General features: G+C 43.8%; 2 protein-coding genes across 9 annotated transcripts in view; one reads left to right on the forward strand and one right to left on the reverse strand.

Moving 5' to 3' along the window:
- LOC146562381 (multiple C2 and transmembrane domain-containing protein 1-like) overlaps positions 1–12,795 on the forward strand; it is a 148,125-nt gene extending 135,330 nt beyond the window's left edge. For all 6 annotated transcript variants that reach the window (XM_085294086.1, XM_085294088.1, XM_085294087.1 and 3 more), the window contains 4 exons: positions 1,398–1,507; positions 2,123–2,232; positions 2,422–2,519; positions 10,024–12,795. In XM_085294086.1, the coding sequence (XP_085150212.1) occupies positions 1,398–1,507; positions 2,123–2,232; positions 2,422–2,519; positions 10,024–10,095 (390 nt within the window). In that variant the 3' untranslated portion in view covers positions 10,096–12,795. The remainder of the gene's footprint in view (positions 1–1,397; positions 1,508–2,122; positions 2,233–2,421; positions 2,520–10,023) is intronic.
- Positions 12,796–13,220: 425 nt separating this feature from the next.
- Positions 13,221–23,285, reverse strand: part of slf1 (SMC5/6 complex localization factor 1) — a 37,160-nt gene continuing 27,095 nt past the window's right edge. For all 3 annotated transcript variants that reach the window (XM_085294095.1, XM_085294093.1, XM_085294094.1), the window contains exon 18: positions 13,221–14,171. In XM_085294095.1, coding sequence (XP_085150221.1) covers positions 13,675–14,171 — 497 coding nt within the window. In that variant the 3' untranslated portion in view covers positions 13,221–13,674. The remainder of the gene's footprint in view (positions 14,172–23,285) is intronic.

Here is a 23,285-nt window from a genome sequence, read left to right on the forward strand (position 1 = left end):
CTGGACGGAGAGCAAAAAGACGAGGGTGGGTTTGGGGGGCAGTTTGGGTCTCAGTGGGAGGGTTGTGGTGAGGTGGCTGGCCTCAAGATGGAAATGTGGTAAAGGCCTTTGAGGTCCTGAAGGTTTCAGGTCTTTGACTGCTTCACTGTCTTCTTTGGCGATGGTAGTTATAATTACTTAGAGCTTTACTTCTCTAATCTAGCAACGTCCATCAATCTTCATCAGTAACATAGTCTTTCCTACACACAGAGAGAAATACTAGGCATGTGTGGTTATATCATCATCTTTTGGTTTTGGGGAAACTTTTCTTGATTAAGATTTGAGGGGTTTTTTTTGTTTTACTGTGTAAAATATTTACTTTCTTCAGCTTATTCCATTCAAACCATTTCTTATCTCACTGTTTTTGGCATCTGTAATTTATTTTCTTCTATTACAGGTGTTTACACCATTGATGTGGTAGAGAACTTTCACATGATCATCCTGTAATTACAGCCTTCTCCTCCTTCACCAATTTGTTTAAAAATCACCTCCTCCTGCCACATTATGAACAGGTCACCCACGATAGTGCACATAATACTCGTATGACTTTCTCCTGGATAGTTCTTTTCTACCCTTTTGTCTTCCGAGCATGTCCACCATTCACATATTGCAACAACCAGTCTGCGTGTCGATGTCCTCACTCAGCCAATGGCGTTTAATTGCTCTCTGTCACCTCATTCTGTCCAGATCCGTCGTGCCCCTGCCTGTCAGTCAGCAGCTCGTTGACTGTTGCATGACTTTTTAAATTCTTCACTTTGTTTCGGTAAGAAGGGCAGGGGTTGTCGGCTTCAGATTGCCTGCCTATTTTGTGACTCCCCCTGACCCCTCCCACTCTGAAGTCTTGGTGGTGAGTGACAGTGTTAATAAGGATGATAATGATGTCACGGCTGGTGACATCATCACACTGTGCCAGCCAGGAGGACAAAAGAGAGCTCTGCCTGGTCTTCCAAGCTGTGTTGGCAGCAGCAGCAGAGAGAGAGAGCGAGCCCAAAGATTGATCTATCCATTCGGCTTTCAGTTTAATTCTGCTTCTCTCTCTGCCTATTCACATATTCAAATTTTGCCTGTGTGAGGATTCGTAAGGAGGAAAACATTTTGATTTGTTCTGCCAACTTTATATCTCTATTACTGCCTGGAATGAAAGCACTCTGTCACTTTATGCAGGATATCCGGTGATTTGGCTCCCCACTCCAAATCTTTGACGCTATTTAAAATGTATTGTTTTCACAAAGACGCCTGTGCCCAGCCTCTCTCTTCTCTCTCTCCTCCTGTCTCTTCTCTGTTTCCCTCCACGTCTTCCTCCCTCATCCTCTCTTTCTCTCTGTCTCTCGCCTACATCTCTATCTGTCCTCTTGCAGGACTCAGAAAGAAAGGGCTTCATGAACAAGCTTTATGCCATTCAGGACGTGTGCATCAGTGTGCAGAATGCGCTAGATGAAGTGGCCTCCTATGGCGAGAGGATAAAGAAGTGAGTCGTAAGCCTGCTCCTCGGCACCCGGCCCGCTCTGCTCTGCTCCGCACGTCCCTGTGTTGTTGTTTTGGTTGTGTTTTCTTTTTTTTCTGCCACTCTGGCCGGTTCCCTTTGCCAGCATAACTGAGTATAACTTAGTGCCGCTCTCAAGAATTAATGCCAGTGTGACACCCAACCCTGGGGAACAAATAGAAAGACTGCTTGTCTTTATGTCCACCATATCTTACTTGACCTTGCATTACCTTTTGTCATGCAGATATTAGATTAAATACACTGCATGCACTTACACAAAAGCATTTATTTATTCATTTTTTACATCCCTGTATGTACTGACAGCCTTTTTTTTTAACATACGGTTCATACGCAGAAAGTTTTGTTTCATTAAAAGTTATAGTTGAAGATACAAGTAAAAGAACTGTTTCTAAAAAAGTGCTTTTCTACATCTAAGTGCTTTCTAACATTCACACTAATGAATTCAAAAAGGTGTAAAAATTTCTCCCTGCAACCTGTTAAACTTTGCTGACTCATTCCTACATTATTTCTCAGCATGTTTTTATTATATCTGGAGTAAGCATTGCTGCTTATATTACTCTCCATCTCCTCTCTTTGCAGCACATTTAACTGGACTGTGCCTTTCTTAAGTTGGTTAGCTATCGTGGCTCTCGGAGTGGCCACCATCATCCTCTATTTCATCCCTCTCCGATATATTTTGCTGGCCTGGGGTGAGCTAATGTTGTATTTTTTATTACATCATATAGTATATAAGAACATTCAGATACTCTAGCTAAATAAATCTGTGTGCCATGATATTTTTTGTGTGAGCACACAGAGACAGTACAACAAATATAAAGATGTCTCTGTCTTTCCTTCTTTCAATTCTTACCCGTCTGCCCCCACTTTTCTCTCTGCAGGAGTGAATAAATTTACAAAGAAGCTACGAGATCCCTACACCATTGATAACAACGAGCTGCTAGACTTTCTGTCCAGAGTGCCCTCAGATGTACAAGTGGTGGGTGAAATTTTATATGTTTCATTTTTTATATCTTTTTTGAGATGACTATCATCATCTGTCAGTTCCGGGCTTGGACAAGGGCTAGGGCTTCTTTTATTATCTCCTCTGTCTCCTCTGTTTTCTTTCCCCCTCTTCCTCGCGATCTCTGACTCCTCACTGTTGTGCTTTCATGTAGGCTGAACTGACTATTCATTGTTTTAGCCATACAGACATCTAATCTAATTGTTTCAAAGCTGTTTCTGTGTTTTCCTATTAAAAGCTTCCAAGTCTAATTCAATTTCCACATACATGGCTGGAGCTGTGTAGTAAGATAACAAGGTTAAGTGAGTTTAGTGGCCAGCATATAACTAGGTTGATTGACTCCATACACGTACACTCACACACAATTACAGTTAGATGCTGTCTCACAGCTTTGCTAGTAATTGAAACAGAGTGTAAACCAAGACTTAACCAGCCCCATGCGGTTTTGCTTCTACATTAACCGTGAGATCAGATTAACTTTGTGGCTGATGACTACAGATGCTTTCTCAGGTAAAATATAGGTGTGTGTGCGTGTGTGTGTGTGTCTATGCTAACAGTAACATGCTGTGCTGCCCAGGACCTAGTGCAGTTTAAACTGCAATTAAGCGGCAGCTTGTGAAAGTTGTTGTGTTATCCAGCACCAATGGTTTCCATTGTGGCTGTTAGGCCCCGCTGAGCTGAGTTCAGTACGCACACACAAACGCACACAGATGGAGGCTGAGACTGAACGACCTGGGGCCTCTGATATGACCAATTCCCTGCCATATCATTGCTGACACACTTCCTCTTTGATCGCTTGTTGCCCGCAACTTCTTTCATCTTTACGGGGTCATAATCCTTGCTCCCCTACGCACCCCTGCCAGCCCCCTGTACCCCACTCCCCCTCTCTGCCCCGTGCAGTTTTACAGTTTTGTAGTTTACAGGGGCCTGCTGCAGCAGCAGGCACAGGGCAAGTAGCCATCGAGTTAAATGAGCCCAAGCTGTCCCCTCTGGTGAAGTGCAGCCACCTTACACACCTGGAGCCTGGAGGAGTTGAAGGGTGAAGGGGCCCTTGCCTGGCAGGTATGAGGCCTTTACAAGGCCCCTAATGAGGGCCTGCTGGCTAGGGAAAGAGGGGGTAGACACAGTGCTCTGGTCTGGTGCCCATGCTGCTGGAGTTGTGCCTACTGTATAAGTAATACTGTAAGTGCTACTGTAATGGTTATTGCTGCAGCTGTTGGAATGGTAATTGTTGCCAGGTTTCACTGAGAGTTTGGAGGCGCTGAGAGCAACGAGGGTGAATGAAGGGGTGAGAAGGGTAAAATTAGAGAAAAGATGAAGGCAAAAATAGAAAAGCATGAGGGGCGATGAGGGCAGAAAGCAAGAGTAAAACTTTGTTTTACGTGCCCGTTAAGCCAGTGCCAATGTTTATTTCTGCAAATAGGAACAGGTCAGTGAAATTCAGCTAGTCAAACCCGTGATGGTCACGGAAAAATTAGTTTTCTGAGAAGGCACCCTGCTCTGCGGTCATTGGCTAAAAACAGACCGGAACGTTCTGCTCTGCAGTGCGTCCGGTCGCTGCCTCCGGTGGTGGGTTCACCTCATTGCCTGCCCCCGTCTCGCTGGGTCAAAGACGTCTGTGGGGATTGAGCCCTTGAGGCTTTCAAATGATGCACAGAGGTGCTGGGGTCTAAATGGAGTGTCCCCTCACGGGCACGTGTCTATGGCACCCAGTAGTACTGGTGCAGGGGCCCACTATGCTTGACATCCTGGATGACTAATGAATACTATTTCTGGGCCTCAGTGTGACCTCACACACATATATAATCACACACACACACACACACACACACACTCTCACACACAGTTTTCCCAGCCGTTGTGCATGTTAGGTGGGTTGGGGTATTTCAGTGTACTGTTCCGCATCATTTGAAGGTGCTTCAGTGCCAGAACTGATGAGGTTCTAATGACTTTCTATACAAAGGGCAGCCACACTGGTCCACAGTTCATACACTGCATATACTGAGGCTATACAATAGAGCAAGGCAGAAGCTGTGGGACATAGCCTTAGTCTTCCCTAATTTTTAATTTTTCTTTATATTGTGCGTAGCACGGAAATGACTTTGCAGTAACATTTGTTTGTCAGCATTCGTACAGTGAATGGAAGGCACTTTACCAAAGGAAGCCTCTCAAAATACTGATACTAGGCCCCTAACAGCTTTGCCAGACACCCTGTAAAAGCTAAATCACCAGCGGAGCCTGGGAGCTGCAGTTTCTTTTTACCACTTCAACAGTTTACTTAAATCATTATCTCTCTCTGTGAGCACCCATGTTAAAGGCTGGCATGATGTTTAGCACACGTGTGTTTAAAGGAGCAACCGTCTCTCTTTGGATTACAGTTTCTTGTGTCTGGTTTGGATCTTTCGCTGGTGATAACGGATGATACCGGGGAATCCTTCATACCCTCTTAAACGAGGCCATGCTCAGGACCTTAATAGCGCCAAGTATTCCCTACCTGGTGTTTGGGAGGTGTCAGCGCACTAGTATGTTTTACGACACCATTAGCCATGCGAGCCAGGGAGTGCGTAAATGGGGGGCAAGGCAATTAGCATGCCAAGTGGCCCTTTATGATCGGTGTAAAGGAGCTGGATCAAATCCCCAATACAAAAATAAGCATGAATTCCAATTTAGCGGCTAATGAACAGCGGGCAGTCGGGTTAATATTTTTAGACAACATTTATGTTGGGGATGAAACCTCATCGGACGTGCAGGGGACAAAGGCAGGATAGTTAAAGGCTGAAACGGTGCCAAATGCCATCACTCACATCTACTAGAGGTCTCTCTCTCCTTCGCTGTGCCCTTCCCACTTTTGCAAGAGGTTTAAACATTTCATTGCAAGAGGGCAATTAGTCACTTTTCAGTCTGTGTCTTGTCACAACAGCTAACAGGCAAAAGTTTTCCTTACTTTTTTTCCCCTCACTTACTGATTTACGTCACCTTGGAATGCCTTTTCTCCAACACAACAATAGACACGATTGCTGAATCTTCCAATCTGCAGATGTCTGAACTGTACACAGCAGTGCTTCCCTGGAAACATTTAATAACCCTTATGCTCGTTTAGGTGTCGCACGAGATGAAACCCGGCGAGTTTCGTGCTTTGCGCGAAAAAGGACTGAAAGGGAGAATGACATAGTGTCGTTAAAATATAGCTCGCTCAGGTTTTTTTGAATCAATTTATTTACTCGCCTATTTGCGTTTTTTCCCTCCCCACCTTTTTTTTGTTTTTTTTTGCTCACTATCAGCCACCTTGGTTTCGCCTTGTCTGTCTGCCCACACTGGCAACATCAAAACACTGTCAAAGGTTCAGTGTGAAAGGGGGTGAGAGAACATGAGAGGCAGTGAGGGAAGAGCAGGTCCTGGGATGCTTTGTGGGTAACACGGTTAAACGAAGCACTATGCATGGTACACGCTCCCCTTCAGCGGAGCACACTTCAAAGCCTGTTTTGCACTTGTACTGTCAACATTTGGGAAAGGAGAGGAGCGAGGGTGGAGCAGCCTTTGAGCAGTGCTGGGTCTTTACCCGCCGCTTCTCTTGTCGATGTTCCCTTTAAGTTCCCCGCTCGTGTACCAAATTGCTTGTGTGCTTGCTGCATTACCTCACTTTTTACTTTCCCCCCAATTTTGGTTCATTTTATTTTACTACTTTCTCCTCGCCTCCTCTGCGTTTTCTTTTTCTTCTTCCTTTTTGTTTTTTGTTTTTTTGTTGTTTTTTTTACTTTAACTAGCTCTTGCCTCCACTGGTTTTGGCGCCTGTGTGGGTGCTTTTGCGTGTGTGCTATTAGGTGAGGTGAGTGGGGAGCCAAGGGTGTAACATCAGGCGGGCCTGTCACCTGCGAGCTGGAATTGAACCTGTGATGCATGAGCCCCCATTTCTCCCGGCTGGCAGCTCTTCACAGTGAAAACTCTTGTTTTGATTGAAATGTTGTTGTTGGCACTATTTCTTTTTGTTGATCCCCTTCGCAACTCTTCATGAGAAACAAAACCTTACTTTCTACTGACAACCAAACTTTTCTTTGTTTGCATTCACTCACAAACAGGAATTGTTTGGACAGGAATGTCAACGCACGGAATTAAATTGCCGTGTATCTTCTTTGCTCCTGTAGGCGTTTGGCCATTCAGTGATCACGCACAATACCTGTCCTACTTTTTGGATTCATACTGACTTGTTTAAAACTAACAGCGAAAGATGCGAATGAGCTACATATGGAGAAACACTTTATTAAAGTTGGATCTTTTTAATTTGCTTTTAGTTATTTGATGATGAATACAATAGATGTCCGCGCTGACGTGCTGTTATTCCTTTGCTCACGAGTGAATTCAATCATTCAGCAATTCACCCACTTGTTCTTCTACAGACGCACCACTGTCATTGATTGCAGTCAATGTGGGCACTCAGCCAGCACTGTCATGGTCCCCTAACAGAACTACCACTGCATAAACACACATACACACACACACACACACAGACACACAGACACACACAGGGCCATACAAACCATCTCTGTCCCCTGGGTTTTTGTTCTGTTGTCTGCTTTAGTTGGCATGGCTATAAAAGGATCCCCACCCACATATCTGTCATCACCCGAGCATCCACAGATATCCCTCTGTCTCACTGTCTCACCCAGTCTCTTCTTTCCTCTCATTGTTTTCTCTCCTTCTCCCTTTGTTGATTTGTTCCTTTTTTGTTGTCTATTTCTGTCCCTTCTTTATCTTGCTCCTCATCATTCTCCTTTCCTCTACCTGGATTGCCTTTCGGCGTGCAGTCTTACTTCTTTCCTGACTGTGTCCAACAAACAGACTGTATTTGTAGAGCTGTATGTTACATTGTATAAATACAAGTATGTTGTTAGCTTGCCTTGTGGACAGTGTGGAGTATCCAGATCGGAATCAGAGCAGTCTGGCTGCTTAGTGAGGCGTAGAGAGCAACACATGCTGGCCTAACCACTCTGTAAGCACCTTAACGGGACATTGGTGACCAGCACTGTGAGACAGAGGAAGCAAAATAACCCACAGTAGATGTGTGTGTGTGTGTGTGTGTTTGTTTGTTTGTTTTTTTATATGATTTGATAATGTTAAAAAAAGTGCCTAGGTTTTCTTTATGTGGGCATCTGTGCATTCTTTGTCTTTGCTGGTGTTCATTTGTATATGAGTGTCTGCATTTTGAAGCACATACACACATGTGGACATGTGTTTGGGCTTTGCAGGCACAGGACTGGAAGGCTTCATTGAAGCGACAGTGGGAACCAGTAAAAGATGGATGATAAAGGCTTGTTCCCAGTCGGTGCTGAAAGATGCTGCTGTTCCTGTCCACAGTAGACAGAACTACCATGAGACAGAACAGAGAAACCATATTGATGTCGGTTTGTTGTCTTCCTGGAGAATCAGAGAGAGTGTCAGTCAGTCAGCCAGGCAGAGTAGCCTATAGTACATCAACTTAGGAGGGAATCCTCAGACGATTCTGGCTCTTTGGTGCAGTCACTGTTAAGTCTATTTTTTTTTTCTATTAGTATTCCGATTCAGTGGCTAGTGCTTGTCGCTTCCTTGAGTTTGTCTAGACTAGCAACTGCATTTGTGCGCGCATGCACGGATGTGCACATTTGAAAGCGAGTGTGACAGCCTCTGTTTGTTGATACTCAGCCACTGTGATGCCGTTTGCATCTGACTGTCCATCACTTCCACGTAAGAGCAGTTTCTAGGATCGGCTCACCATCTTTGGAAAGGATTCTGTCAAGAGTGAATCAATTCTTGTTGCTGAGACATACTGTGACACTCCCTGAGTGATGACGCTAAGCATCTTATGAAGTGATGAAGTGAGGCAATACGCAACTAAAATGTCTGTTTAAAGTGGTTTAGCGATGCAGTGCAGATACAAAAATAATGTCCTGGTAATTTATAGGATTAAGGAGTAGTTTAACATTTTAGAAAAGCTTTGTTTTTCCCTTTCTTGCTGTGAAAAAAAGTGACGAGACTGATACCATTCTCATATGTGTCCATTAACTGGCACGGACATATGATTTGCACAGCTCAGTTTGGTATAAAACAATAGGAACAGCTTAGAGCTTGCCAAAGGTAACAAAATGTGCCTGCCAGCACCTCCAAAGCACACAATGAAGACATTATATCTCGTTGACTTCATTTGTACAAAAAAACAAATTTTAAAACGGTGACAACAAGACTCCAGGAGGTCGCTGCTCCTGATCAAGAAATGATCCACAGCAAAACCAGCTGTAAAATCTCATCTGTTCACTACGTGGATTTTATTAGCTTTGGGCAGAACCGGACTAGCTGTTTCTCTCTTTCTCTCAGCTGAGCTAACCAGATGCTGGCTACAGCTCCTTATTTAGCTGACATATGTGACAGCCGTATTGCTCTTCTCGTGTAACTCTCAGCAAGAAAGCAAATAAATTTATATCCCAAAATATAAAACAGCTTCTTCCAGCTGTGGCCTAATAGGGTCATGATGTATACAGATGTGCAACAGATTGGGGCTTTACTTAAAGTAAAATCGTCCTTTTGCCTTCTTAGTCATGTTATTAGACGATGTCGCTGTTCTGCACTTAACAGCTGACGTGGGATAAGCGTAGGAAAGCCCATCCAGAAGCAGGAGCCTCATCAGGTAGATGTCATCCATACTGTCCACTCATTCCTGAGAAGGAGGAAAGCTCTCCATGTCAGATGTCTGGCTGTGACTGATACAGCTTTGATTATAGAGTGAAACATGGAGAAGAGATTGTATTTTGTCCCACGAAAATCTCCAGTGTGCTCATTTATCTCTCAGCCAAGAAAAGGATACAGCAAAGAGTCAAAATTTGGTCAGAGAATTTAGTTTGCTGATATTTTTAATCGGCTCCTTTTGATCAAAATGTAACTTTATCCCTAAATTAGTAGCAGGTCATATAATCCTTCTGATATAAAAGCAGTATGTATCAAGCTACATAGGATGAGGAGTGTATTAATATTGCTAACAGTTATTCAAACCTTGGTTCTGAACGGGTTATGGTGCATTTTTTCCTTCATTCTGTCTCGTTCCCATCTTCCTGCCCTTTCACTCCTCGCCATCTTGCTATACCAAAATGACTCTGTTGTCTCTCCAAGCTTTCCCATGAGCCCTTGCCCTGTTCTTTGTTTGTTTGTGTGATCCCTTCCCCTAGGCCACTGTAGCACATCTGTGAAAGTACGTGTGTATTTGTGTGCATCTGCGAGCGAGCACGCAGTCGGAGCTTTGAACAGCGCACACGTATCGTGTCAGTGTGTGCGCGTGTGAGCGTCCGCATCTGTGTGTGCGCGCGCTGTAATCAGTGTGTAATCTCTTCCCTGAGGCCACTGTTCCACACAGCTGGACTAGAGCCTCTGGAGGGTTTCTGTGCTATTCAAGCATCCTTTGCTCTTTCCACCTGACCGGGTGGTGTGTGTGCGTGCGTGTTTCTATGTGTTTTAACAGGTGCAGTACCGAGAGCTGAAATTGGATCCCAATCCCAGTCCAAATAAAAGGAAGAAAAACAACCCCGGGTAGATGACTGCGTCCGCCCACCAACTCCTCTCTTCTCCACTTTTCCTCACTCGGTCTATTACTGGACACCGAGGAACAAGAGGACGACTCCTCTGGAGCAGCTCGGCTCAGCTATCCTTTAACATTTTTGTTTTTATTTCCTGTTTAATTCTCTTCAACTCGTTTTTCCTATTTAATTACTCATGGTGTACAGTTGTTTCCCAAAATGTCCTTTTTTGTATGAAACAAAATGAGTGCGAGAAACCTCTTAAATTATTACCGTAACCATAATGCTTTAGATTTTTTTTTAAAGGCAAGTGGAAAGGATGGATGAAATGACCTTTACATCAGCCGTGTGAGCCACTCTCCTTGCTGCTTCTCTCCATCACTCTGACAGCTTCCCACAAGTGTCACACAATAAGTAAAATTAGTTTAACATTTATTCTCGCTGTTCCAAAAAAAGAAAATGACACTTGGTGTGTTTATCAAGGGAGAAGCCTTATACCGCATTCAATTTTCTTTCTTTCTTTCTTTAAGCTCCCGTTTAAGTTATTGAATGATTTTGTTAATATGTTTATATTTTGTAATTGTTTTTCTACTGAAGTGTGTTTTGTTTTCTCTCCTTTCCCTCTTGGATGTGGCAGTGTTACTTTCACTGGCAGTAATTTGGACTGTCTCCACTTATCTCAGCCAGCCAAGTTGATTAGCAATAGCCTCCTCTCTCTGTCAGGCGGCACGGCAGACTGGGCCCGCCGTCGTGGTGTTAATATAGATGTCACCCAGTTTATGCAGAGTGTCGTCAGGCAGCCGGGCCTTGAGGCAGCCGCAGCTCTAATCTTGTTTGAAAGGCTGGTCTCCTTCCCTCTCATCTCCCCCATGTGTTTTCCTCGGTGGCCACACGCGAGCGCGTTCACGGCCACACGCACACATGCTTCTGCGCTTAAGCATCTTGTGTTTCGGAGGCACAAACATCCTCCTCTCGCGTAAACGCGCAGTTCCTCTCAGAGATCTCGAACACGCACGCCTTACTGTACCTACACGCTGACAGATGAAAAACATTGTATTGGAACAGGAACATTCTCCCCGCTCTCAGGCACACGCGCACCAACAACTGACACACAAACGCAAACATGCTTTCTGTGATGCTGTGCCCCAGGCTGGCCGCCCTCTCCATCTGCCCCACCTCCTGTGCCCAAAGCTCAACTTTGATCAGTCTTTCCAGAGACAGAGGCTTGTATATGTGAACTGTGTATGTAAGAGTGTTTGCGTATACGCATTTATGCAATCAAAGACGAGTTGCTTTTCTTAGTGTCGGTGTGCGTTACAGTTGTATCTCCCCTCCAGCTGTAGACTGATGCCTAGATCCAGTCGCTGTGTGTGTGTGTATGTGTGCGTTGCAGCAGAAGTGCCAGCTGTTACTTGGTGTAGAGTTTGCTTAGATGCTAGATGAGCAGCAAGTCATTGTGTGACAAGGCTCCAAGGGGACTTAGGCCTGAGATGTCAGGGAAGGAGGAGTGTATGTGTGTATGTGTGTGTTTTATGCTATTTCAGATCCTTCTTCCCGTCATGCTTCCCTCCATTTGCTCTCTCTGCGGTTCCCTCATTCGTCAGTGAGCGGGGTTGCGACCCTGTCTTAAGGGATGGTCTCCTGGGCTTCTCGCTGAGCATCTCTTGAAAGATCACAGCACAGGCTACATTTGAGGAGGTCTGCTCTCATCCTATTGATCCCTGCCTCCATCTCTCAGCCTCTACTTCTTTAGCTTTGCTTGCCCCCCCACCCCCTGTGTCTGTCTGTGTCTCTGCCTTTATACTCTAAACTCTCTTCCCACCGCAACTAGCTCTCTTCTGCCATTTTGTCACCCTCTCACTTCGTCTGTCTACTCTCTCCGCTCCCTCCTTCCTTGCCCATCCATCTCCATGCTTAAATATCAACAGGCTCAGATCTGTCACTCCAAAGGACCACTGCTTTTCTTTTTCTTTTTTTTTGTTAAGGGAATCCACTTGAAAGACAATAACAGACTATCCCCTAAGAGCGATGTCGCTAACTGATTACAGCCTCCTCAGCAAACCCACTCTGTGACTCGTGAGGGATGGCTTTGTATAATGCCTAAAGGGATTGTTAGAATACCTGATGTGTATGCGTCTACTACTATATGTAGTCATTTTCCAGCAAATTGTGGTGACTATTGTGCGGCATTGCATCCAAAAACTGTCTCTCACTCCTTTTCTCGTCATTATATTTCATTTGGGCTCTGTTTTAAAGCAAACCAAAGTGTTTTTATTTTGTATGATGTCAAGAAGATGAGTTCTAGAAAAGGAATGTATCAGACTGACAGTTTTAAAGAGAAAAAAAAAGCACTTTTATTTGCACCAAGTTGAAATGAGACTATTTATTTTTTAAACCGTACTGTACATAGCTAATTACTTGTTAATTTATGGTTGTATTTTATACAGTATGCCTGTCAATGATCTGGTGATGATGCTGTAAAGTAGGTGTGTGCCTGCCTCATTTTCTAAGGTCTGTCTTTTTCCGCCTGCTGTTGCCTGCCTGTGACATCATCTTTATGTGCCCAGTTCTGACCAATAAGAGTTTCAGACAGCAACGCTGTAGAAGCCAAGACAGGGTTGGGTCAAATGAAAATGTGGTATATATTTCTGATATGAGTAATGGAATGCATTTTACTCATTTAAAAAAACTAATGAAATTAAAATATTTTTTATCATCTTGTTTTTCCTGATTTATTGCAACCCCTTTTTCTGTACTGACGAGCTTTGTTTCGAAGGTGCTTGTAGAAAGAAATGAATGAAATGTGGACTGTTGCTCTCAGTTTTAGCTTGAAGTCGCCTCCTTTGCACCGCTCACTCACCAACACATGGGCCCCTCTGCTCGGTTCAGCTTTGCGAAGCTCCTCATTCTTCACTGGTGGCTGCATGGCTGAAACCCAGAGCGTACATCACTGAGACCATTTGAGAGCACAACTGCTGGATAACTGTTTTTTGTGTAGCCAACATATAAACACCTCCATCTCCAGAGCACCTTTCAGCTGACTTGCTCTTTACAAAGAAAAAAAGACATATCTATATATTGTTAAGACATCTGATATATTGCTGCCAGAATTGTTATATGAAGTAATGAAATAATCAAAGAATATATTTTACTTTTATTTATAAACATGCAAAAAAAAAAAAAGAAAAAAGAAAACATGAGGTAGCAACACTCGACACTGAAATAAAACATTAGTGGTGTCATACAAAAACATCTTGAAATATTAAAAATAAATAACATTTAAATTCAAGAAATATTTGCAAAACACAGAACTTGTAAAACTCCAGAAAATATACAATATAAACAGACCAAGCCAATGAACATTAGGTATTAGTAGGTATAAAATTGTAGCACTTAAGAAATGAACAGCTTTGAACTTGCATGCTTGCTTTAGAGGCAGATATCCACAGGAAGACTTATTTTTTGCCCTGTGGACCTATTTTAAGGCCCTGGCAAATTTTAGGACCATGTAATAAAAAGTTACCTTTTTGTTCACTTTCACTCACAGGTTATGCATTTAAGTCAGCTTCAGTGAGGTGTAAAGTGATCCTTTAACCTTACAGATCACCTACTAGTGCTTCTCCTCGCGACCTAAGATCCTCTAATACCCTCATCAGGAACTGTGTGTTCTCTCCTTTGCACTCTATTACACCCTGAGACACCTGTCCCTGGTACTTCCCTTGGCTGAGCTCCCACAATGTCTCTACATCTTCTACCAGCCTCACTGCCCGCTGGTCTGCCCAGCCCTGAGTCACTTTTTGGAAGGAGTGCCTCTCCAGTGCCCTGACCAGCCGGTAGCCCAGGCTGTGGTGCTTGTCGCTGGTTGGTGTGTGGTGAGGAATGCCCGTTTCCCTGAGGTAGGAGAAAATGAGTAGGGACAGCAGAGATGATCCAGCCTCCAAGAGGGGAAGGTTAACTTCAGTTGCTTTATTTCTCAAAAACTTTGTGTCTCCAAGCTGTGCACTATGGAGGAGCTCTTCCCTCTGACTTGGCTCAGAGACTAGATCCAGTGGGACCCGACCGTGGCCATTCGTCTGGCGTAGAAGGACAGATCCTAAGATGGGACAGAGATGTACAGGATCAGATCACACAAACTTTTTTATTTTTAAAACACAAATTAAAACTATTTGTTCTGATACGACAAAACATTACTCCATAGTCTTCAAAGCAACAATGACAACAGTTAGGGAGGCACTACTGTCATAAGTCTCCATATGTGAAAGTGCTTTTGTAAAAATTAAGGCAGAACATTAGAAACACAGGTTAACATGTACTTGAAGCTACGGTGCAGTAGAAAAAAAAATCAGATTTTAAATATTTTTAAGTGGCAGTTTGGTCTGAGACTTTGGTGTTAATGAGTGTAATGTAAACAGAAGCATCACTGACAACAGTAGCACAGATAAAACTGACATGCAGCCAAAGCTACCTTCGACTGCAGCGTCATTATCAAATAAGGCAGAAGAGACAACACGGGTCAACGGCAGGACGCCGCAACCGATCTAAATTGTGCATTCCTGTGTGTGCGCACTAACAGTACACAGATACAGTGACGGAGAGTCCCCAACCCCAAACAAAAAACAGTGTGTGAAGCAGAGAGTTTAAATGAACAGCTGTTCTCCCAGTGGCACTCACTGCCAGCTGAGGCTTTTAGCTCACTTCAGCAGTAACATCAGCTGACACCTTGTCTCAACTCTCTGACTGGCGGGTCACTTTGTGTTTGTGTAAGGGTTAGTGACCTGATGAAGGGTCTGCTTTTCCTTCCTTTTATGTGCTCCTGTGAGTGAGCTCATCAGAGAACAGGGTGCTACTGGGGGGGATGACTAACTAGTGACTGTGACATCAGCAAATTGATCTGTTAAGCTTGTGATACAAAAAATAAAAAAAGTGGCTTGTAACAATAACGCCACTCAAGTTACGCATTAATCCATAACATCTGTTATTGTGCTGCAAACACTCCATATAGACTCGTAGCTTCCGGGAATTTCTATACATTCAAAAACACCTCCAATAACCCTGACATGGCCCTTTCAGACATGCTTCACTACATTCAAACTGAAGATGACAGTCTCTGCTTGAATGTAACACTTTTTCCGTCTCCTTTTAGAAAGCCAGCAAAGTTATAATGGTGACATTCACCCCCCTCCCTCCACCTTCCTCTACGCTCTACTCTTCTGCTTCTCTGTTCAGGCTGAAAGCCATTTTCCAGTGTCAGACAAGCCCCTGTGCATTTAGCCTACGTGGAGCGGGTCGAGTCAAGTGTGAGCCCTTTGTTTGCTTTCACACAGACCCATTTCTGTGGCAAACTGCTTTTGATGGCACTTGACTGTTCAACCTCGGCAATGCTGGTGCCACTTGTGAGCAAGTTTACGGCTCTGTGGAGGCTCGGAATGACACACAGACAGCTGAAAGACTGCTCGATACCACTGCTGGCAGTTGTTTCTGTTTGACAGACACTGTGGGGCTGCAGGAAGCATGATGTTTTAAAGGAGGGACGATCATGTGCGTGTGTTGCATTGTGACATAAACCGCACTTACTAAGCCTCCCAGATTCCATTTTTATAAAAAGCCATCCTTTTTTCTCTCTCCTCTAAGCGACACTTAAAAAAAAGTTTAAAAATGAAACATTATGAAATTTGAAATTGCTCTTCATCCCTCTGTCTGCTACACTGTTTGTAGCAGTTATGAGATAATCGATGAGAGCTCACGTAGCCGTTAGTGGGGAAGGTCAACGCTCATCTACCTTTTAGTGCTTCAAGTCTGAGTGGCAAAAACTCAATCTGCATAAATTGTGGCATTAATCTACATAAACTTTTACATAAGCGAGCAAATTTCGAATGCTGGGGTCAGGCGTCGGGGGCAGCAGTCAAGGACGTAAGAGCGCAGATTTGATCAAAGTGGCCACAGGAGAAAGGTGGAGGGTGGGGGGAGGCGAGCGGGGAGAAGAAGCAGAGCGGTGTATGTGAAACAGAGTGAGATTGTTCACAGCAGGTCATAATCACCAGGTTTCTATAACAAGCTGTCTTCGCCATTACACTCATCCACTGTAATGTGTGAAATCAACCCTGGCCTGACACATTGTAGAAAGTTTCAGGTCGACGTTCAAGTGTTAGCTGAAGAAGGGGTGGGGATCTTTTGTCTTTTCTGTATTTTCTATATTATCTCTTAAAAAATAAAATAAAATAAAATGAAAAATAAGGGACGGCTTTCTAAGTAGTGCTTTTTTCCTTTTTCACAATATACCCTGTTGTGTGTTCCTTTGAGAAACTCAGTGCTTAATAGAGCTCCACAAGTGGGCTGTAAGTTTGTGCCATGAACCCAAGCACTTTGTAGAGTGTTTTCAACTTAAAGTGGAAATAAGTAAAGAGGAAATACAAGGTTCAATTCAATCACTCCTACTTAATTCTTCTCTTTTCATCGACTATGAAAGCAGCAGTCCTCTTTAGCTGCAATGCAATGACCTTTAAGCTGCTATTGAGCAAAGAAAACATAAAAACGAACAAGAGAGGGCAAAAATCATATTAGAAATAGTGCAAGAAATGCACACTGGATGAAAAAGGACATGTGGGGACAATAACCATACAAAGCATCACTTGCATTATAAGACAATACATTTGTAATTTACAATCAGACAAAAGAAATCTTGCACTAGAATGAAAACAAAAAACAAAAAAAAAATAAAGTGATAACGTGTGTGCTTTCCCCCCCAGTATTCTCCACCATCATCACATTAAACCCCACTGACAGACAGGCTTCAACCAAAGTGATGACACTGGTGATGGGGAGGAAGGGGCCACCCTAGCACGGGCTTGGGCTCGGCTTGCCAGAAAGCCCGCGAGGCTGACTGTTTGAAGGCTGCATGTTTGTTTGTAGAACACACAACTGACTGTGTGACAGTGTCTGCAGTTTGTCACATTTGCATGATAACCTGTCTTATTTCCATTAAGCGTCAGCTCCTGTCTTTCACCTTTTCATATTTGTTTTTACTCGTTCCATCGACTGAACAGAAGAATCAGTCGCTCCTTATTATCCATCATTGGACATAAGACACCCTCTAATGTTCCACCACACAACTCTACTGCACTCGATACAGATGTCAATGGTCATATCCAATGCTAAATTACATATTTCAACATAACAGAAGACACGGAAATAGCATCACGTGCTGCTTATAATGTAATACATGTATACAACACAGTGTTATGAGACTACCGCCTGAGGAATGGTTTTGGTGCAGGGACTGTGACTGAAGTGAATCCAGGTATTGGCGCTGGGTGTCAGATATGCTGCAGTGGAGATAAATACTGCACCTGGGGGATTACATGAGAGCATAGGGTAATTACACCAACCTCTGTGTGTGTGTGTTTGTGCGTGTGTGTTTGATGCAAAAATACCCCACTATAACCTAAGCTCTGAAGCTACTAGCGGAGGGAGGAAATTCACATGCTGAGTGAATGCACCAGCCAGATGCAGTCTGGCTGTTTCACACCACACAGGCATTTACATACAGAGCGCAAAGCCCTTTGGCCTTTAGAGGGCAGGCGAAGACAAGAAATATAAAAGCAAGAGTGGAGGAAGGGAAAATCGGCGCTAAAAGAGGGAGGGAGGGAGGATAGGAGGGAAGGAAAGAAAGATGCCGTGCTCCCTCCCCCTATGTCTCTCCCTCTCTCTGTCTCTGGTCTGAGGCTGGGGCTCAGGCAGACAAGCTGGGAAGCAGGCAGCTCCACAGCATGGTAAACATCCTCTCGCCCTCTCTCTCTCTCCCGCCCCCCACCCCCCTCTTGCTGCCTGAAAAAGAGAGGCAGGGTGAGTGTGTGAACTGCAGCCAGGGGCACGGCATCACTTATCCACAGGGAGCTGCTAGCTAGCAACTAGAAACCACAGCGAAAACAACAAGGCCAACCAAGTGACGCACCAAAGCAGCCAGCGGAGAGGCATCAGATGTGGAACAACCAGACAGACGAGTATGCTAAAATCCCCGTCTGTAACAGCAGTGTCTGAACACTCAGTGATATTTCGTTTACCGATATTAATGGAGGAGTAACTGCACTGGTTTGGATATATTATTGTTACCTTGTTAATTCACATTAAAATATTGCTGGCATTGTAAACAGTTGCTATGCTTTGTGTAATCCAACACCACTACAGTCACTTCTAGTTATAATGGGCATCAAATATGCTTCGACTTACTGGATGCTGGCCTTTAGCACCTTAACTCTTTCCCACCTACTAGGTATCTTTTCTGAACTGAGCAGTTTCTGTCACATTTCAAGGCTGCTTCCAGAATAATAATAATAATAACAACAACGACTGGGTGTACATCAGAGGTTATTAAGGATGACCTTTGCCTATGCCGCTTACTGCCCTTGCTATTCTTCAAAAAACCTGGAACCTGTTCAAATGGTCATCAAACCACATTTTTAATTGCGATATACTCATAAAACTCATCATCATCATCATTATGGGTGCTGGGGAGACTGTCAGACTGGAGCTCTAAATGAATCCTTAACTGGTCCTGAATCTATCTATTAATCTAATTAATTGTGTCTTATTTCCCACTCAGTAAATCCTCCAAAAAGTTCAATTTGATGACATCACTTAGACGAATCAACTCTTCATTTCTGTTTTTGTTTTCTGGGACAGGCTGGAATAGGACACGAGCAAAGACGAATCGCTTTCACTTCCACCTCATATACAGTCCTAAAACAAGGACTTTTCAGTTTTTTTATTGTGTGGGAAAAGTTTGAGTTGAGAAACTTCAAATCACTTTACATCCCAATTGTTTAAAGACTTTATTGACTTCCACTACATACAATATTTTCTCTTCTCCAAAAACAGCTTCAGAGGTGAGCTGGAGGTGTCCTTAAGTACTTTAATTACAACACTCCATTCACGCTGCTGTATTCAGCTCGTCATTGAAAGAACTGCTGTTGAATGCATGAGCTTTCACTACGACCCATTCCTCCCAAGTTCAAACATCAGCCTTCTTGTTAATGAATTTCAAATATGTTAAAAAAAAAAAAAGTCTCTTGCATGTACTTTTTATTACCATAATTTTTAATATACCATTGAATTCCTCGCAGAGAAGTCACTCAACGTTTTAATTTAAGCTTCAGAAGAAAAAAAACGTTCTAACATTTTCATTCTTGTCGACCATGTGATGATTTAAGTTCACAGTTGGAACACAGGGACAGACAGCAATCTTCATGGCCAATAATAAATAAATAAAGATCTCCTAGTCCTGTGACCATGCCGTTTTCTTTACCCCCCCCTTTTCAGTCAACCTGGAAACAAAAGAAATGAACTAAACCTTGAATCTCAGCCTTGTTTGCGGTTGAGAAAAGCACGCTTTCAACACCTACAAATTCATCGTCCATCCCTTCATGTAGTCCTTTTAAATAAACCCTGAACCTTGTAGGTGAAAGAGGACAGCAAAGTAAATAAAAAAACAGAAAGTTTAATATTCCTTGACCTCTGCCCTCTCTTTTTACAGAAGGTAGCTCTCAGTGGCCTTCATGCCCACTGAATACTACAGCTGTTTAAAAGGGAAACAGAAAGGGCAAAACGTGCCTTTGTATATTATAAGTGGTGCTGGGCATAAATAACAAGCAAGAAGCACTTGCTAGCAAATCTCAAAATCACCACATTCATTTTTGGAACATCTTTGGCCCTCATCTACATAAAAACATACAGATTTTCTCTGAAAAGGGGTCACACCTTTATCTTGGAGAACAGCGAAGAGTAATCAGGAACACCACTGGAAAGAGGCCCCAGATTTAATCCACGGCAACTGCCCCCCCCCCCTAAAAAACAAACAAAAAAAACCCCACCCCAAAAACCCCACAGAAATACAGGTATGTGGTGAGTCTGCGTATATTTCAGGGGTAATAAGAGACAGGCAGGAAGAGAGAAAGAAGACTAGTCAGAATTCCCAGCGAGGAAAGTCCTTGAACTACAGCCTGGAGAAACCTGCAGCTGAAACATCCAACACTCCGGAGTGAAGCCGAGGGCTCCAAACACAGCTTCACCTCTAATAGTACAAGAGCTCAGCTCCTCACCGTTGCCAGTTCAGGACCCACGGGGAAATAAGTGCTGAGCAGAATGAACTTTATTTATTTCTTTACCATGCTGACAGTGAAAAGGCCCAAGTGTGTCTAAACAACTACCTGTGTGTAGTGTGTGTGCGCGCAGATCTATGACAGAGAAAGACAGAGACGAACCACGTTGACTACAGCTGTCCAAGGGGACCGTGTGTTTCTTGTGCCACTGAGCAAATGACATCTTTCTGCTCCACAACCACTAGTTTGCGTTAATATCTGCCGGGATCACAGAATCTGGCGTGCGTGTTTGTGTGTGCGTGCATCCAAGACATGCACAAATGCACAAAAACTGAAAGAGGAATTGAAGAAGTAGTCATGCAGCAACTTCTCTGGGGTCTCTGAACCCAACTTAAGGCAAATAATTGAAGTAGAAACATCTTAAAACACTTAAACCTGAACAGTTATTTCCAACTTTTATATTCTTTCCTCTTCGAGCATCTTTAATCTCTTCGTGAGAATCCCTTCGTGTTTACAAGTTGAGGTGGACTAGCCGCGCTTACTAACGTGGTGGGGAGTATTTAGAGGACGGCATCAGTGATTACGGTCACGGGGCTGTGTGGTGACAGCTTAAAAGCTCTTTTCTTTATTTTTCTCCACCCTCTTTGCTGACTGACACGCCTCCTCGATGCGCGTGCCAGGTCTGAACTGCACAACTAAAGGCTCCGGGTCATTTTCCATTCCAATCAGGAGTACCGGCTGCCATGGCCACCCTGCAAAACGTATAACATTTCTACCAGCTGAGAAAGGAAGGGACACGAGGAGCAACAGCGAACATACACTCATTAAAGCATTTGAGACTCATGAAAACGATTTTGCGTATGTAGACACATACGCGAAAATATATAGCCAAGGACACTTCAATACTGTGTTAAAAACAAGCCAAACACACGCAAGCAGGGTCATGTGGGGCGGCCTTGGGCAACGGGAGGAGGAGGGGGAGAAAGCAGTGTCAGCCTTGCCCTCAGCCATGGCATCCTTTCATTGCCAGCTCCATAAGCCTGGAGGGACTGAGGTAGAGTGGGTAGGGGTGGGATCTAGCCCTTCCTCCCCCATACAATTCATCCTTTAAAACACACACACACACACACACACACACACACACACACACACACACACACACACACACACACACACACACACACACACACACACACACACAGGCCTCCAAGCAGACAGGCTTACAAAGGGGTGAGATCACTCCCAAGTAAAGGCTTTGTTGGTGTGCCAGTGTCAGTATTGCCCTCTCTGGCCTACCAAAACCTTGGCAGCTAGGTTCAGCTTGTCTGCTGGAAACAACTAGGACAACAGGGTGAATGGCTCGATAAAAAAAAAAAAAAAAAAAAGTTTCGGGAAATGCAGCATGCGCTCAGAAGAATAAAACCCACAGGAATATAATAAATAGAGATGCATCTGGCCCACTAGCCTGTTTCCCTATCATGGGACGGTGAAACAAGTGTACCTGGCCAAAATTTTAAAAGCAGTCTGATGTATGGGTGTTAGAAATGCAGCCACAAGCACAAAAGTCCTGCTTGAGTTTAGAGTGAAAAATTGGAATGAAGAACAATATAAAGATGGTTATGGTAACTAAGCAGGATGCAGGCCCCAAAGCCAAAACTTTCCACGTTTAACAGCCTGGACGTAAGAATCTAAAAAAGAAGAGCAAGAGAAAAAAAAAGAAAAAAAAAAGAAAAAGAAAAAAAGCCTAGGCCTACTGATGGTGTCCATGGCAACAAGATGGAGATCATGGAAAAGAGACCCTGAAAGACAGTACAGCCTGAAGTCAAGAGGACCACCTCCTCACCAACTCCCCGCTGTAGCCTTTAGACAACCCGCCATCAAGGTGTGAGGAAATAGCAAACAGTCGGGAGGGACTGAGTGAGGAAAGAAGTATAATGTAGGAGCCTCCAGGTGTTTCAAATTGAGAGAATTTTCATTCTTGTTGTTCTGTTTGGTCCCTGCAAAAAGACCTGGCCTAGACAGTGAAGCCAGACGTCTGCTACACACACACACACGCACGCACAGACACACACGCACGCACGCAGACACCCGCTTCCAATTTTATAGATACAGATAGCTGCTTCGTCTGACCTCTTTTAATTTGCTCTCTCTGCTGTTACTGAGGAAGGAAGGGAAAAAAGAAAAAGAAAAAAAAAGAACGGGGGGAGCGCTCTCTTGTTTCCTCTCCGGGACTAAACAATCCCAGTCTAATTTATTTTTTGAGGACAGAATATGTACATGTGTTAATGGGAAAGTCGAATCAAATTAACTATAATTAGTCAAACTGAGAAGTGAGTTGAAGCAGAGGTATGTTACATGGGGGACTGGTTCAATGCTGGCAAATATCACTCCTCCCCCCAAAAAACACACACACAGTAACACACACACAGACATTTTCCCAAGTCACCTGCTGCCATACCACCAGCAATGCCACCCTCTCCTGAACTCCGACACGCGTCATACTCACCTCAACCCTACTGAGCTCCGACTGCATGTGGCACGCAAACACGCAGACACACAAACTACTTTTGTTGTGACACATTTCCGCAAAAACCCGCATGTGAATTTTGCGAGCGGCGCACCCTGACTCCTCTAATCTTGTCAAAAAGACGTTAACAGACATCTTACGAGGCGGTGCTGTAATCTCTTTGGACAGACACTGCAGCGCCGGATTGCATGTGAATTATGAAGGTTAGCAGTGGGGGCAGAGAGAGGGAGATGGTATATATGATCTAGAATTCATACAGTGAAGAAGCAGACAACTGCTACAGCTTCGGGGTCGCAATGTCAATCCTGTTTCTGTACCAAACAAGATTCGCCATTTGCAGCATATTAGAAAACATCAAAATTCGTGCCGCGTTTTTATCGAATGGCTTAAACTATGACCAGTGTAAACATATGTAGGGTGGTCCAAATTAATAGCACCTTTTGGTTTGTCCCTCCATGATGGGTAAATATCTTTTGTTGTCTTTAAACACCCACTTCCTAGTCTGCGGCAGACACTTTCTGCCATAAAATGCCCAAATGGGCCGGCCCATCATGAGGTCAGTTTTCCCCCCCAAAACTTTTCAAAC

The sequence above is a fragment of the Mchenga conophoros genome, linkage group LG12, assembly GCF_057382185.1.
Source record: "Mchenga conophoros isolate Kocher_MC1m ecotype Shallow Benthic linkage group LG12, M_conophoros_male_GT1.1, whole genome shotgun sequence".
NCBI lineage: Eukaryota > Metazoa > Chordata > Actinopteri > Cichliformes > Cichlidae > Mchenga > Mchenga conophoros.